This window comes from Sceloporus occidentalis, unplaced genomic scaffold (assembly GCF_023333645.1).
Source record: "Sceloporus occidentalis isolate IW3139 unplaced genomic scaffold, rSceOcc1.0.p SCAF_10, whole genome shotgun sequence".
In the NCBI taxonomy this organism is placed as follows: Eukaryota; Metazoa; Chordata; class Lepidosauria; order Squamata; family Phrynosomatidae; genus Sceloporus; species Sceloporus occidentalis.
This window is the reverse complement of record NW_028316990.1, coordinates 13,599,689-13,617,033: the sequence shown is the minus strand read 5'-3', so window position 1 is coordinate 13,617,033 and position 17,345 is coordinate 13,599,689. Positions and strand designations below refer to the sequence as shown.

At 39.1% G+C, this 17,345-nt stretch overlaps 1 protein-coding gene across 2 annotated transcripts in view; it reads right to left on the bottom strand.

The window, feature by feature from the left end:
- The window catches only part of DPY19L3 (dpy-19 like C-mannosyltransferase 3), a 40,380-nt gene that overhangs the window by 18,620 nt on the left and 4,415 nt on the right, over window positions 1-17,345 (bottom strand). For both annotated transcript variants that reach the window (XM_089539667.1, XM_089539668.1), the window contains exons 4-14: window positions 13,857-13,947; window positions 12,655-12,776; window positions 12,155-12,300; window positions 11,361-11,484; window positions 9,088-9,222; window positions 7,821-7,952; window positions 6,464-6,565; window positions 5,875-5,948; window positions 5,276-5,434; window positions 3,914-4,036; window positions 3,507-3,618 (exon numbers count right to left, since the gene is read on the bottom strand). In XM_089539667.1, coding sequence (XP_089395793.1) covers window positions 3,507-3,618; window positions 3,914-4,036; window positions 5,276-5,434; window positions 5,875-5,948; window positions 6,464-6,565; window positions 7,821-7,952; window positions 9,088-9,222; window positions 11,361-11,484; window positions 12,155-12,300; window positions 12,655-12,776; window positions 13,857-13,947 — 1,320 coding nt within the window. The remainder of the gene's footprint in view (window positions 1-3,506; window positions 3,619-3,913; window positions 4,037-5,275; window positions 5,435-5,874; window positions 5,949-6,463; window positions 6,566-7,820; window positions 7,953-9,087; window positions 9,223-11,360; window positions 11,485-12,154; window positions 12,301-12,654; window positions 12,777-13,856; window positions 13,948-17,345) is intronic.

The window sequence follows — 17,345 nt, the reverse complement described above, 5'->3', positions numbered from 1 at the left end:
CTCTCACACCCATACATGGTGATGGGGAAAACAATGTCTTGGATGATTCTAATTTTAGTGCTCAGTTGTATGTCTTTACGTGTTAGAATCTTGTCTAGTTCTTTCATCGTTGCAATTTCCATTCCTAGATTTGTTCTGATTTCTTGGCTGCAGGCTCTGTTCTGATTAACATTTGATCCAAGGTACGAGAAATCTTTATTTTTATTTCTTCATTATCTACCTTGAATCTGTGTCCATGGGCCATTATTTTTGTTTGCTTTATGGTCAGTATTAAGCCTGCCTTTGCATTTTCTTCTTTGACCTTCCTTAATAATTGTTTTCAGCTAACAGTATGGTGTCATCCACATATCTTAGGTCAGGGGTAGGCAACCTTTTTGAGCCGGGGGCCGGGTTGCTGTCCCTCAGACAACTGGGGGGCCGAAGCCGGGGGTGGAGCTTCCACCCTCCGGGGGCGGAGCTGTACACGGGGGTGGAGCTTCCACCCTGTGGGGCGGAGCTGCATGCCAGGGCGGAGCTTCCACTATCTGGAGGCAGGGCCACATGTCAGGGGTGGAGTTTCCACCCTCCGGGGGCGGAGCCGCATAATAATAACAATATTTGCAAGAAGCGACTAGGCAAGGCCACAAAACAGCAAAAAAATGCATGCCACTGTCTGAACCCAGAAATGTGCAAGCAAGTCCATGTGGGGGGATCTTGCAAAGACAATACCAAGGGATAACAACAATAATAATAGCAGTATTTGCAAGGATGGAAGCTACTAGGCAAGGCCACAAAACAGCAAAAAATGCATGCCACTGTCTGAACCCAGAAATGTGCAAGCAAGTCCATGTGGGGGGATCTTGCAAAGACAATACCAAGGGATAACAACAATAATAATAGCAGTATTTGCAAGGATGGAAGCTACTAGGCAAGGCCACAAAACAGCAAAAAATGCATGCCACTGTCTGAACCCAGAAATGTGCAAGCAAGTCCATGTGGGGGGATCTTGCAAAGACAATACCAAGGGATAACAACAATAATAATAGCAGTATTTGCAAGGATGGAAGCTACTAGGCAAGGCCACAAAACAGCAAAAAATGCATGCCACTGTCTGAACCCAGAAATGTGCAAGCAAGTCCATGTGGGGGGATCTTGCAAAGACAATACCAAGGGATAACAACAATAATAATAGCAGTATTTGCAAGGATGGAAGCTACTAGGCAAGGCCACAAAACAGCAAAAAATGCATGCCACTGTCTGAACCCAGAAATGTGCAAGCAAGTCCATGTGGGGGGATCTTGCAAAGACAATACCAAGGGATAACAACAATAATAATAGCAGTATTTGCAAGGATGGAAGCTACTAGGCAAGGCCACAAAACAGCAAAAAATGCATGCCACTGTCTGAACCCAGAAATGTGCAAGCAAGTCCATGTGGGGGGATCTTGCAAAGACAATACCAAGGGATAACAACAATAATAATAGCAGTATTTGCAAGGATGGAAGCTACTAGGCAAGGCCACAAAACAGCAAAAAAATGCATGCCACTGTCTCAAAACACAAAGGCACAGGTAGTATAACCCCCCTCCCCCAATGAACAAACCTCTCACCTGGCTCAGTGGCTGTGGTTCTCTCTCTCTCTTCCCTCTCTTTCTCTCCCTTCCTCCCTCCCTCTCACTCCCACCCTCCCACCCTTTCTCTCTCTCCCTCTCTCCTCATAGAATCATAGAGTTGGAAGAGACCCCAAGGGCCATCCAGTCCAACCCCCCGCCATGCAGGAAATCAGAATCAAAGCATCCCCAAAGGAGCATGGGAGGGTTTTTTTTTGCAAAGATAGTAAGGGAGTCACAAAGCATAGGAGGAACATAGAATCATAGAGTTGGAAGAGACCCCAAGGGCCATCCAGTCCAACCCCCCGCCATGCAGGAAATCAGAATCAAAGCATCCCCAAAGGAGAATGGGAGGGTTTTTTTTGCAAAGATAGTAAGGGAGTCACAAAGCATAGGAGGAACATAGAATCATAGAGTTGGAAGAGACCCCAAGGGCCATCCAGTCCAACCCCCTGCCATGCAGGAAATCAGAATCAAAGCATGCCCAAAGGAGCATGGGAGGGTTTTTTTGCAAAGATAGTAAGGGAGTCACAAAGCATAGGAGAAACATAGAATCATAGAGTTGGAAGAGACCCCAAGGGCCATCCAGTCCAACCCCCCGCCATGCAGGAAATCAGAATCAAAGCATCCCCAAAGGAGCATGGGAGGGTTTTTTTTGCAAAGATAGTAAGGGAGTCACAAAGCATAGGAGGAACATAGAATCATAGAGTTGGAAGAGACCCCAAGGGCCATCCAGTCCAACCCCCCCGCCATGCAGGAAATCAGAATCAAAGCATGCCCAAAGGAGCATGGGAGGGGTTTTTTTGCAAAGATAGTAAGGGAGTCACAAAGCATAGGAGGAACATAGAATCATAGAGTTGGAAGAGACCCCAAGGGCCATCCAGTCCAACCCCCTGCCATGCAGGAAATCAGAATCAAAGCATCCCCAAAGGAGCATGGGAGGGTTTTTTTGCAAAGATAGTAAGGGAGTCACAAAGCATAGGAGGAACATAGAATCATAGAGTTGGAAGAGACCCCAAGGGCCATCCAGTCCAACCCCCTGCCATGCAGGAAATCAGAATCAAAGCATCCCCAAAGGAGCATGGGGGGGGGGGTTGCAAAGATACCAAGGGAGAGTAAATCACAGTCACCAAGCAGAGGAAAATACATGCACCAACCAACCTCTTCAGTGGCTCGCTCCGGCTGCCTGGCTGGCTGGCTCTCTTACTTTCACTTTCCTTTTCTCTGCCTCCTCCTCTTTTCCCTCCCCTCCACACTCTTTTATTCATAGAGGGAGGCGGAGAGAGGAGGGCAGAGCTAGGAAAACGGAGCCAGGAGGGCGAAGGGCAGAGAGAGAAGGGAGGAGGGCGGAGCCCATTCGGAGGGCTGGCGCGGCCCTGCAGCCCTGGAACAGGGCTGCAGCAAGCGCCCCGTGCCTCCTAGAGGGGCGCCGCCATTTTGAAAAACAAAATGGCGGCCGGAGCGGCGCCAATCGGCGGCGCAATCGGCGGCAGGGGCGAGCGCGGGCCAGGCCTAGAGGCTTCGCGGGCCGGATCCGGCCCGCGGGCCGCACGTTGCCGATGCCTGTCTTAGGTTGTTGATATTCCTTCCTCCTATCTTTACTCCAACTTTTCCAAGTCTAAGCCTGCTCTTCGTATGATATTTTCTGCATACAAGTTAAACAAGTAGAATACAGCCTCGACTGGCCCCTTTGCCAATTGGGAACCATTCTGAGTCTCCATATTCTGTTCTAACCATAGCCTCTTGTCCTAAGCACAAATTTCTCATCAAGACTATCAAATATACTGGCACTCCCATGTCCTTAAGAGTAATCCATAGGTTTTCAAGATCTATGCAGTCAAAAAGGCTTTGCTATTGTCTATAAAGCACATGTCGAATTTTATACATCAACAAAAAATCAAAATATATCAACTCTAACCCTCTGTGGAGTGTACAGATGAACAAATTTCAAGATCAGCCCCCACATGTCACTGCTGCATAAACCAGAAGCTGCAAACACACATATATGGGATGTCCAAAGGTATTTCATCCTGTAAGACGAGAGAGGAAAAAATGTATCTATATTAATATAGAGAAAAACATCATTTCATGTCATATTTAAAGGTAACTATGCGTAGACAGGAAGATTAAGATGTGAAATATGTCAACTCAACCCCTAGGTTGAGTTGTGTCTGTGACTAAACAATTTTTACAGACAATGCAGGAAGGTCAGACATATTACAAAAAAGGAAAGATGACCAGGAAACATAATTCACCTCTGTTGTTACTGATACACTTTCTGAATGTTAAGTGTCCTATAGGGGAGATAAGTAAAATAAAGAATACCTCATTGTGCTTAAAGCCAGCAATCCAAACAGAATGGTGTGCCCTAAATTGTAAGCAACACCAGGTTTCAGCTGTATTGTACACTTTTGTTGTCTTTCTGTGTGTTTGATGTTTGCAGAACCACTGAGAGAGAAAAAAATAACAGGAAGAAATAAATAATGAAACAACGAACACTAGGCTCTACTAAGAAATAAGTTATTTTAAAGCAGGACATTTGTATGCAGTTAATAGTGACCCTTTAGTCCTGGGGAAAAATAAAACATTCTAAGCTAGTACTAATAGATCTTTCATTCTCGCTAAGTGCTTTAAATATGCGCCTGTGAAATATTTTCTGCTTTTAAATAGGACTGGCAATAGATGGTATATGAATGGCATATGTATAAAAATAAATGATGTTATTTGTTTATGATAGTGGAGCAAATATTGAAGAATAAAAGCTCAGCAAAATATATCCTGGTGGCTAATACCAGATTTGACTCGTTCCTTTGCTTTAGGCACAATACTGGTCTAAGGAGTAACCTTAGAAATAGCAGGTCCTGCAACAAACTGGTACAATTCTTAAGGTCAGAAGTCTGCACGCCAGGGGCTTTCACCCAATATATGAATATATACAGACCTGACCATTTTACCTCCAGTCCAACAGAGGTTTCCTCAGCCCTGGTGATTCATGTTTGTGACAAAGTGTTAAAGTAAATAAATCCACCACAAAAAAGGCAACCATGTTGAGTGCCACTGCAAACAAAATAGCATTGTCCACAAGGACTGAGAGATAAATGGAAATTTTGCATGGATGTTGAATGTTCTTGTTTGCCATGAGCAGGAATTAATCCTGGCCAGAAAAAAATGTAATGAGTTGGATCCAAACAAGTTAGGTGTGCTTATTCCCACTGAAATAACTGGAATGTTATTAATGAATGATCAGTGTGTAAGGCCTCCTGGTTCACTGTGTGTTCATATGGGACCAACCTGGTCCAGGCTCAGCCATAAGCAGAGTGGTCACTTCTAGAGGTATGGTCTTTTGTCATTTAATAACAATTAAATTATTTCATAGCACATTCATTGTAACATTTCCACTTGGGAAACTCTATGATTCTGTATTTCTCATTTAGAGCAAAATCACCAACTATTAGATCAATCACACATTTCCTTGCTTTAAAAACTCTAGAGTTACATTTTGGAGAGCTGAGAAGATTGAGAACTACCTGAAGACAAAGACAAACACACTGTTGTAGCGATCTTTTCACATATTCCTATTCTTAGCATCCAGGAAGAAAAAGACCTCCTATCAAATAAATCAGTATGTAAACAAACAAACAAACAATCAATCAACCAATCAGTTCAAATAGATATAGACAGACATACCTGAGATTTTGAAAAGCAGTAACAGCAGCAATTATGGTCATTACAAAAAGAACAAATACATAGACATAGAAAACTAATGAGTTGGAAAGTCTCATAAAAGTATTAAAAGGCAAGAGACCAAAAGCTTCTTCACAGAGATACAGATTGGCATCAAAATCTCTAAAGGAAAAGAACAAAAGAAAAGAAAGGTAATACATAACAAAGTTATTTACATGAAATACATTATAAAAACTAGGAAAAAATATTCTCATAATTGTATGCTATAACATTTTAATTAAAGTGGGCTCAAGAATTATTATATTGGGCTGCATATGAATTACAGAAATAATCCGGGCTGACACCATTTAACTGCCATGGCTCTGTGCTGTGGAATTCTGGGAACTGTAGTTTTGTGAGACATTTAGCCTTCTCTGTCGGAGAGCTCTGGTGCCACAACAAACTACAAATCCCAGAATTCCATAGCACTCAACCTGGATTATTTCTGCAGTGTGGATGCAGCCTTACAAGCAGAAATAACTGTAGAAGTTTACAAGCAGAAATACTTTAACTTTAAATTATAAGAAAACTATTATACTTTTCAAAAATAGCTGAAATGATACCTCGTTGCTCCAAATCCAAACTTTGCTTTCAGAAATTTGAAGATGTGCTCATCAGACTGCAGATTAAGAACTTTCTATGAACAGACAAAACAAAAGTTATAACTTCCTCCCAGCTATGAAAATTAATTCACTGTTAACTGTCCTACTATTATGATCTTTCACAGGTGACACCTATTTTACCCTACAGTTCTTAAAAGTGTGAAACATATTGTCAAAGGCTACAACTGCCACTACAGTAATATTTTTCCTGTTAATATTGAAAAATCATCCTATGATTTGACATTTAACAAGATTTTGTTCTTTAGTTTTGATCTTTACTAGAAATTACAGTTGCAATGCTGTGGTGAGAGGGAAGGGGTAGGAGGCCTTTCCCAATGAGGTGATAGGAGCAAACAACAAGAATAGGTCAGAGGAAATAGGAATGGGAATTTCTCTATTCTCAGGTGGCTGAGAAGACAGCTTTAGTTGCTGTGGTTCCCTTGAAGGCGAAGTACATGAAGCTATTTATATCTACTGTATATCTACTATAGAACAATATGTTAGACAGATATAACCAGAAAAAAGATAAGAAAAAAGCTCAGCTACATACCTTGATAAAATTATTTCCAAGAAATGTCAAACTTAGAACTAAGAGAACATGGAGGAAAAGCTTTCCAAGCCTGTTCAACAAGCCTCCAGTTTTCAGGTGATTCTGGAAAATGGAAGCAAAGATATTATAATGTTTAAAATATATATATCAGAAGTGGAATTTGTACTACTTTGTATTACTTACTGTACCTGATTTTTATTTATTTATTTATTTATTTATTTATTGATTGATTGATTGATTGAAAAACTGCTCCGGCTATTTGCTGCATATTGAGATTTCAGCTTCTCTTTGAGATTAGCATTAAGAGGAGAATCTTAGGGTCCCTTAAAGTTGGAAAGGACTTTAAGGCACACAACAACAAACTACTTAATAGGCTTTTGCATATGAAGATGATTTGTGATGTGCAAAGAATATGATAATCAGCAAGACTTCAAGCATGGCTACAGACCATCTCATACAGTATAATCCTGTGGATCCCTTTAGGATGTATCTGTAGAACTATAGCAGCTTGGCACCACTTTGAAATAGCTCTACCCTGTAAAATCCTGAATTTTGTAGATGGGTGATGTATTCAGCTTGTTCTGTTAAGAGAGGTCTGGTATCTCACCAAACTACAAATCTCAGGATTCTGTAGGATAGCATCATGGCAGTTAAAGGGGTGTCAAACTGCCATAATTCTGCTGTGTGGATACACCCTTGGATATTGTGACTATTAATATCCATCGACAGAACTGATCATCATTAGGGGGCTGGGCTGGTCTCTTCCAATTCTGTGATTCTATTATCATCAATTTGTCTTATTTAAGTTTGTGGTCATCATCATATCTTATGATGAAGAAATCCATAAATTAATAATCTGTTGTATGAAGTACATATTGCATGTTTTGAATTTACTGTAAGTCCAATTTCATTTCTCAACCTCAGTTGGCTAGTATCATAGGAGTGAGTGAAACACTTCTCTCTTCCCTCACTTATTACATTGGGGTAAAGTTTAGATGTTATCGGACTGCAACTTCCATTATCCACCATTAGCTATAATGCTAAGGTTCTTGGGAGCTGCAGCCTAATATCATTTGGAAAGTCACACATTCTCCAACCCTATTATAAACAGTAAGATTGGGTGTTTTGGGGGAAGAAAATTTAAAATTCTTAAAAAAATAGAAGCATTGTCACAGTGTTGCTAGAGTAAAAGGATCTTGGACAGGTGAGAATTGTATTTCAGAAGCATATGAAGGCCATTTCCTCCTCCCAGCATGTGTAAAGTTACACAATTTATTTAGGCAAAATTTAGATAACTGTTTAGTTTACTTCATTTACAAGTTATTTTAAAATGAAAGAAATGCAGATCACTATATACCTGCAGTTTTCTTGCTAACAAGGCAGACATATTAAAGCTTATAAGCAGTGATCCTACTATCATGGAATTGAAGAACTGTAGGAGGCAAACAAGAAGCAGACTAATCACTTGTATCATGTAGATCCAGGTAACCTGCAAAAGTGATAGGAAATTATTAATAATTCATAATAAATAAATAATACCTGCTTGAGCAAAAATTAGGTCTTGAAAGCTTTCTGTTCTTTGTTTAAAATGAACTAAGAAATCAAAACCCCCCAAAATGCATGAACTTGGTTTAGATGGTCTTCTAGTATTTTTAGATGCACACTTCTATTCTTTTGTCTCAGTGCAGGAATCAGTTTTTTGTGATACTTCAAAAAACTTGTTTCAAGTATTTATTTAATGCTATCCTAAATGTATGAAGTAGAAACAGTTGCTGAGCATTACTCTTTTAAATGGGTTTACAGAAATTCATGCTTTTTTATTACTGAGTTATAAATATTGATAAACTGCTTAGATCTGAAATTTTGAACATGTATACAAAAACATACACAATACATAAAATTACAATATAATGGTTGGAATCCTGTTGGTGATATGAGCGGCTGTAATGTGAAAGAGATCTAGGAGTCTTAGTAGACAACAAGCTGAAAAATAAAACAGCAGTGTGATGTGGCAGCCAAGATTGCCAACATGATTCTTGACTTCAATTTATGTATATTTTGAAAGCTACCTTTCAAGGGTGGAGATCTAAATAATGAAATAAGTATTGTATATACTCGTGTATAAGTTGACTTCATGTATAAGTCAAGGACAGTTTTTGGTACCAAAATCATGGATTTTGATATGACCCATGGATAAGTCGAGGGTCAAACCTAGGGGCATGTAACAAACGATCTAAAGGGCAAAACAAAACACCACTTTCCTCCCTCCTTCTCCATCTCTGGACCTCTCTCACCCATGGGTCACAGTCTCAGCATGCAAAATGGGGAGACAAACCTCCATCCTCTCTCTCCCCCTCCCTTCAACACCAACTTTTCCAAGGTTCACGGTCTTGGCATTGGAGCAGTATTACTCTATTGATCCATATATAAGTCAACCCAGGATTTTGGAGCCCATTTAATCTTATATTTTTTGACTTATAGACGAGTATATACAGTACAACTTAGTTTTTCTTTGCATCTACCATAATATTATTTCAGTACAGTTTTTTTCCAGCACTTGAAATTACATACAATGATTGAATGGCATAACTGTGCAAGTGATCCACATCCAACAATTAACTTACCTTTCCCCTAGGAAGCAGCTCAAGACAGTCAAGTGTGAATAAAACCAACGCCTGGATCAACAGCATAAACTGATTAAACTGCCAAGTCACACTGAAAAGGAAGGTTGATATAAATACTGCCGTAAGTGTCAGCCTCTGGGGGGGAAAAAGAACAGGATAAACGAGAAACATGAAGACAGGTCACAGCAGACAAAATTGAAAGCAATGATTAGCTCCTCCAGTCTTGTTACCCCTTAAAACCAATGGCTCAGCATCTATAAAACTATACTCTATGGTCCAAAAACTCATTTCAGAAATAATCCAGTTTGAGACCGCTTTAACTGCCCTGGCTCAGTGCTAGGGAATTCTCAGAACTGTAGTTTTGTGAGACATTTAGCCTTCTCTGTCAGAGAGCTTTGGGGCCATAACAACAAACTTCAATTTCCAGGATTCCCTAGCAGTGAGCCAGGGCAGTTAAAGTAGCACCCAACTGGATTCTTTCTGCAGTGTGTTTTTGGACTCTGATCTGAAAGAGCACACATATAGCTGGAACCTACTTGATAGAAAAGGGGAAACATTGAAAAAAAAGACAGCCCATCCTTCCTCTTTTGAGTAACTATGCCAAAATAAAGCTGCTTTGGGCCACTTTGGACGTATGCTGTTTAAATGACACACACATCTTAAGAGTCCAGAAGCTGTGCCAAAGCTTTGCTCCAGTCCTTAGGACTGGATTGTGGCTTTGGCGTGGCTTCCAGACTCTTAGGGCGCATGCATCATTTAAACAGCATACCTTGAAGCAGCTTTATTTTGGCCTGTCCGTATGGGGCCTTAGAAAAGCTACTACAAAAAAGTATCTGTGTACATTTCCTCTGGATCTGACGTCTTTAAATTGTTTATTCAGCATGCATCTGTGGATGATACTTATCATCTACTACTGAAACATCAAAAAAGAGAGGTATATGTAAAGAATAAGAAAACAGAAGTACCTCCAGAGGTGCCAAAATTCAAAGACAAAATGGATTGTTAATACATACTACAAATACATGCAAAATATATACATGAAATAATGTATTCAAAATATATACAATATATAGAACAATATATTCAAAATGGCAGATTCTGGATGAAACCCATTTGGACGAAAAAGATCTTCTTTATAGTATGGAAAATATTTACCACAACCAGTTCTGAGAGCAACTTCTTTTCTCTACAATACATAACCTCCCCGCTACTCATTTAATAGGAGCAATAGTTTCACAAGCAGGGCTGTGACATAAATAGCAATGGAAAATAACAAAATACATGTAACTAATACAATAATTAAATAATAAGAAAGTACCCACAAATTAAAAAGAGAAAAGTAACCAAGCATGAAAACTGTGCTTCATATATAAATAATACAAATAGGGGACAGTTTGCATGGGTCAGAAGCCTTATCTTCCCCTTCCCCTTGTGTTGTTCTATTTGGATAATGCAGGCCAATACCCCAGGCCCAGGATCAGGCTGGATCCTGGCAGACCAGATATGGATCCAGCCAAATCCTGGGGTAAACAGGTCTTAAGGTGGGAACCTCCTTGGCAAATCTTGGCAGATTGGATGGTCCGGCACTTCCCTTACCTTACTGTCTCAATGCCGCTACTGAAAGGACCCGTGTTGCCGTGTCCAATATGGAAATGGGGTGCCTGGCCATGTGGGTGCAGCTAGGCACCCCATTTCCACATGAGATGTGGCAATGGGAGTCTTTTCAGTAGTGGCAGTGGGAGAGCAAGATAAGGAGTGTGCAGCAGTTTACACATCCACCTGTTCCCACATCAACCCAGGAACTGATCGGATTAGTACTCAGGCCAGGAAGGCATGGGCCAAGCCTGTGTTTTCCTGGCTCATCTGTTTAGGGCCTTGGAGAATAATACTACAAGCCACTCTGGGGGTGTGCGTCATTTGCACGCCCCCAAAGTGGCTGGAAGCCTCTCCTTTTGGTCTGTCTGTTTGGGCCTAAGTTTCACTATGGAACCAAAGAAATAATTACTTACATACTCATCTGCTTTTATCGGTTTCTTTTAAGAGTTTTGTCAATCCTGCTTTAACTATATAATTTTTGTTTATTTGTTTTACTGATTGCATTTATACTCTACAACTCCTTTAGGAAGCTCAAGCCAAACTATGAGGTGGTGCTCTTCTCTCGTGTATTATTATCATGATAACCACGTGAGGTAGGTCAGGACAAGAGAAACTGACTGGCCAGAGATTTTCATGACTCAATAAGAAACTGAACGAGATTAAAAGAAAAGACTCACTTCATGAGTAGGCCGTAAATGAGGCCGGAACAGGAATGTAACTGCCGCTATTTGAACAGCAAAGAATGGTAGTGCCCAGTTCTCTCTTAATGAAATAGTGAATTCCACCCGAGTGGTATCTATTCTGCACAAAACAAAAACAAAGATTCATATAAGAACGAATGGACAAGACCTGTGCAAGAAAATATCAAAACTCAGAATTGAAAATAAACTATTCTCCTGTGCTATTTAGTTTAGAAAATATGGCCAGCTTCATTCAATATCACCTAAATATAATCTTTCTTTGTATATCATGTTATGAATATCTACTCTGTGCTGTGCATTCATTTTCTCCCAAATGACCCCTGAAAGTGAACAGGGGTGTTGGAATGTCACTTCCAGTTACTTAAAATGGCAGTGGCATGATGCAACCCCTGGGGTCTTGAAGCCCTTTAAGTACTGAAACATGACTTTTGCTCTAAAAAAAATTATTATTATTATTATTATTATTATTATTATTATTATTATTATTATTAACCTTTATTTATAAAGCACTGTAAATTTACACAGCGCTGTACATACAATCTTTTTAATTGGACGGTTCCCTGCCCTCAGGCTTACAATCTAAAAAGACACGACACAAAAGGAGGTGGTGGGGAAGAGGCCTCTCTAGTAGGATAATACATATAAAATACATAGCAATACAGGAAATGATTCAATAAAACAGACAACAAAAGAACAAAAATCAAACATATTCTATTCTACACTTGAGCAGAAGATATGTTATTGTAGAAGAATTTACAGAATTATCTCACCTGTTTGTGATATACCAGAAGGCTGCTAATACACCTGAAATCCAAGTTCCACTGAGAAGCCAGCTGGTGACATAAAGTGCAATGACGTAAACTGCCTGAAGGCCAAACACCGTGTAGATATAAAAATAAACAGGTTCTAAAAAATTCTGTGAAGGAAGGATATATGAGATAGTTAACTATACATTCTTTGTTTCAATATGAAGTCAACTGTTTATATCATAAGAAACATGGGTAATTAAGGCTGTATATAGGAATTAAATCTCACTGGAATATATGGGATTCATGAGTACTTCTAAAGAAACATGGAAATGATTATATTGTAAGACTGCAATACTATGCAATCTTACTAGAATAAAATTTCATACTCAATGGGACTTCCTTCTGAGTGAACAAGCTCAGGATTGCATGGATAATGGTTAACAGGAGGAGGAATCATGCCTTAACTTGAGGGATTAAATTCACTGTGCTCATTTGTCAGAAATTTATAATGAAACATGTACCTTCACATGAAAAAGTGTATATAGAATGCTAAGAAATACTTCTTGGTAAACATTCATTCTTCCAAGTATGTTAATCGTCCTCATGGACTCAGTTTTATTGTCATAAATCAAGCCATGTAAACCTGTAGGCAAAAGGGAAGCAAGTAAGTGCATGCTTGCTTATTACATGTTGAAGACTTCTACAAAAGAACACATACAGAGTTACAAATCACCATTAAAATGTCACTTGATTGTATGTTTTAGAATATATTTATTTTACAACAAGAGTCTATGTATGTTTAGTAATGTGGAATGCACCTCTCTATAATCAGTGTGTTGGCCTTATGATAAGTGACAGGAGACAAGAGGCTGAAATGGGGCTTTTGTCAAGTTAGGCCAGACAACATTTCTTAGCTAATTTGTGCTACTTATAAATATTTCCCTTTAATGAAGGGCTAGGATCAAGCATGGGCTCAAGAAAAATCAGGAGTGATCAACTATGCTCAAATGTGGAGATGTTTATTCCTTTATACCCTGCTCTCTTTCCATCAAACAATGCTCAGGAGATTCATTTTCTAGAAGTCATAGCAATCTGAAAACTATTGGAGCAATGTTTGCTTGGACATCTATAACACAGAGAATTCTAAAACATCTAGAAATCACCAATATCTCCAGATGAGACAAGCATTAAGAAGCAGAGCTGGGGAATGTGTGGTTCTTTGGATATTGTTGGACTGCCACTCTACTCAGATTACTAGTGTAGTGGTTAGAGTCTTGGACTAGGACCTGTGATATCCTAGTCCTCACTGAATCATGGTTCTTACTTAGTGACCTCTCTGTCTGCCTGACCTACTCCATAGCAGTGTTGTGATGATAAAGTACATGCTTACCACATTATAGGAGAAAAGGGAGGATACAGACGTAATAATGAATAAAATTCACTTCTAGCCAACAAAGCCAATAGTGAAAGGTGAAGGAAGCTGCTGCCCAACAGTATCTGGTGGGTGACATGTGCCCCAGCCCTGATGTACAGCAATAATAACAGTGATGGTGATGACAACAACAATGTCCTTGGGATTTATTTAAAAATCTGCATGATGGGAAGAAGATGGGAGATAAAAACTGAGCAACACTCTTCAAACCCAGAAGTGTCAACTTCTGAGAGCCATTTGTACTTTATATGGTTCAGAAAATCGTACGTTTTTTAAAAAAAGTTGCAGCACCTATTTGAATGGATGGAGCCTGAAGCATCTGCTTGTAATAAGAGTAATAGAGGCCACATTCTGTCCTGAATGAAATCTCTCGCTCTACCTCCTGTAAGGAAAAAAAAAACAGTTAAAAGACAAAAAGATACTTAAAGTATATCAGCTGAATACTTGTTCGCTCTTTAAAAATGATTTTCTTGGGTTTAAATTTAAAATGACCTAGGGGAAGTTAAAATTGCCTGTTGGGGGTATGGAGAGACATGTTTAACCCAGTTCTGTTTTTTTATTTTAAGATAAATGATGTGTGTGTGTGTGTGTGTGTGTGTTTGTTTAACAGACCTCCAAGGTCTCCTTGGGGACCCTTGCAGGCTCTCAACTTGCTCACCTTAATATACTTTATACAGGGCCAAGTTTGTATTCAACCTTGAGAACCCTGGTGCCACAATAAACTGCAAAACCCAGAATGCCATAGCAATGATCCATGGCCATTAAAGTGGTGTCAACCTAGATTATTTCTGCAGTGTAGACCCAGTGGTTGGTGGTGCTACCAAAAGAGAGGGGAGAAAAGGAGTTGTGATAATTGAGAAGCTGACAAAGAGATGCGTGTCTACAGCAGTAATTCCCAAACTTTGGTCCTCCAGGTGTTTTGGACATCAACTCCCAGAAGCCCCAACCAACCTGGCCAACAGTCAGGAATTCTGGGACATGGCATTCAAAACGTCTGGAGGACCAAAGTTTGGGAATGACTGGTCTAGGGCAATGATTCCCAAACTCTGGTCCACCAGACGTTTTGGATTTCTGCTCCCAGAATTCCTGATTGTTGATTAAGCTGGCTGGGGCTTCTGGGAATTTAAGTCCAAAACATCTGGGGAAACCAAAGATTGGGAGCCACTGGTCTAGAGCAGGGAAGCTAAATAAAGAGTAGCTACAGTCTGCCAAATGTTTGATTATAATGTAACCATACTGAGTTTGAAGTTAACTCACATAAGATGCCTTATTTTTGCATGTTTCCAAATAAAAGTTACTATTTGTGTTATAGTGGTTGACTGAACCAATTGTTATAAATTGGAAAGAAGAGAGAACATGCTGTCTAAAATATTGAAACAGGTTTATGGAGCCACTGGGGACCCTAGCCCTTAGACACTTAAGGACTGTGTGAAAAGGGTGAAAGTAGGGCAAAGTGTTAGGGACTGGATACCTTCTGAAGTTGGAAGGGAGTGACAGACAGTTAATACCACATCCATTGAAACCTAATGCTGATTTTCTGTCTAAAATTTCTGGACTTATACATGAGTATATACAGTAGTTTCAATGGGTTCAGAATGATTGGCTAATGTACCTGAAGTTTCGATGTTAGCTGCCCATCCTGTGGAAGTGTGTACCAGGAAAAATATTATCAATGTACAGGTTGAGTACCCCTTATCAGAAAATCCAACATCCAAAACTTTTTTCATGGGTGGCTGAGACAGTGACACCTTTGTTTTTTGATCATTCAGTATACACAGACTTTGTTTCATGCACAACGTTGTTTAAAACATTCTTTAAAATTACTTTCAGGTTATGTGTATAAGGTGCACATGAAACATACATGAATTTTGTGTTAAGACTTGGGTCTCATCTCATTATATCTCATTATGTATACACAAATATTCCAAAATCTCGAAAAAAAATCCAAAATAATAAAACACTTAAGGTTCCAATCATTTGAGATAAGGGTTACAAAACCTGCATTAAAAGTGGAATGGTCTCTGGAATATTTTGGGATTTAGTTTGGAAGTCTGGGCATAGAAGGGGGTCTCATTAGCAAGAATGCATTAAACATAAATAATTAATTTGGAAGCCCGGCACCAGCTGTATTCAACCAAATGCCATATTTTACGAGGTGAACACTACTGTTTTGCATCTGTTTCACATCTGCTTTCCTCATTCATAACACATTTCCAGTTCTATAGACATTCACGTTTTTCTATAACTCCATGTCAGTAAAACAGCCAAGCTACAGGTTAATAGTTTAAGACAAAGATTTAAATAGCATACGTTCTATATATGAAATATATGAACTATATGAACCTTGTGGTGTTTTACTGAGATTCTGATGTTTAAATCTGTTTATATGACAACCCTAAACATTTTTATTTGAAAATTAAAGTTGAATTCTACAAACGTACATAGCTGTATATGAGTTTGCTGATATGCTGAAAATATGAAATCATCCTTAGATATCATATGACTACTAAACATATTAAGATTCATAAAGGATCATGGATTTGCAGACAGAGATCTGAATCATCTGTACATCTTGTGCATGGACTGCCATATATTCAACTGGCAGATGAATATATGATTTAGAGTTTAGGAAAGTCAAAAGTTTGATATTGTCTATGAAAAATGTAACGGTTAAAAAACAGCTGTCATGTTTTGAAGACCAGTGCTCCTTCTTCATGAGCTAAGACTTGAAATTCTTTTCCTCTGTAGGCAGCAGGGAAAGCCCACACACTGGATATTCCCTTTCAATATTTTGTTTGCTTAATAAAAACAATAATACACCAGAAAACAAATAAAAGGAATATTGCTTTTTAAAAGCATTATTCATTTAATTAAGTTGCAGATCTCCAAACATAAAAGTGAGAAGAGATATGGACATTAAAATGACTAAAACTGCACACTGTGTTTTCACCAAACACAAAGAAATGATTTTGGGACACTTAATCTCAAGTCTATTTGTTCTGTTGAGCATTCACCTTTTGTTGAAGGAATAAAGCAATAGCTGTCTGTTACAGTAGTTCGTCAGCTACTGAAACAAGATGTCATTGGAACAGAAAGAAAAAATTATGTGGTTGGAATGGTGAATTTACACTTTGGAAACTGGGACTCGCTTTCCCCTTCGGCTGCAGTAAATCATTATTTCAGTGTCTGAGGAACAGGACAGATTACATATCTAAAGGAATTGTTCATAACTATGTTTTCTTTGGCACAACACTGGAGGACATGCCACTTCATACCAAGGTATTACAGGCTTACAAGAGCCAGAAACATCAAAAAGTGGTGTTTATGAAAAGCTCTCTATTTGGTGCAAATCATTTCCTTTTCTCTTCAAGGAAAGAATATATGTTTAAAGGACCAAATTATTGACCCAAATATTCACTCCTCTCTTGGCAAAGTTGCTATCACCATCCCTGTTCTGATTTATTCTGCAAGAAGTGACAATAAATTGCAACTGGACTGGCCCTAATAGCAAGTTACAGATAAAATAGGTGCTATTAACATGACATCATTAGATAAAAATACGTTAATGTACCACATAATGAATTCCACTACTGCGGAATTTGATCCTAACCAGCTGCAGAAAAAATCCACTGGAATCTTAGCTGGATACTACATAAAGTGTATGTTTTATATGAACCAATTAAGGTAACATCGCAACTTCATACAATAGCACTACTCTAACATTTGGAAGACAAAGAGTAACAGTCAAAGGCAATCTTCTAATACATTTGCCTTTTGATA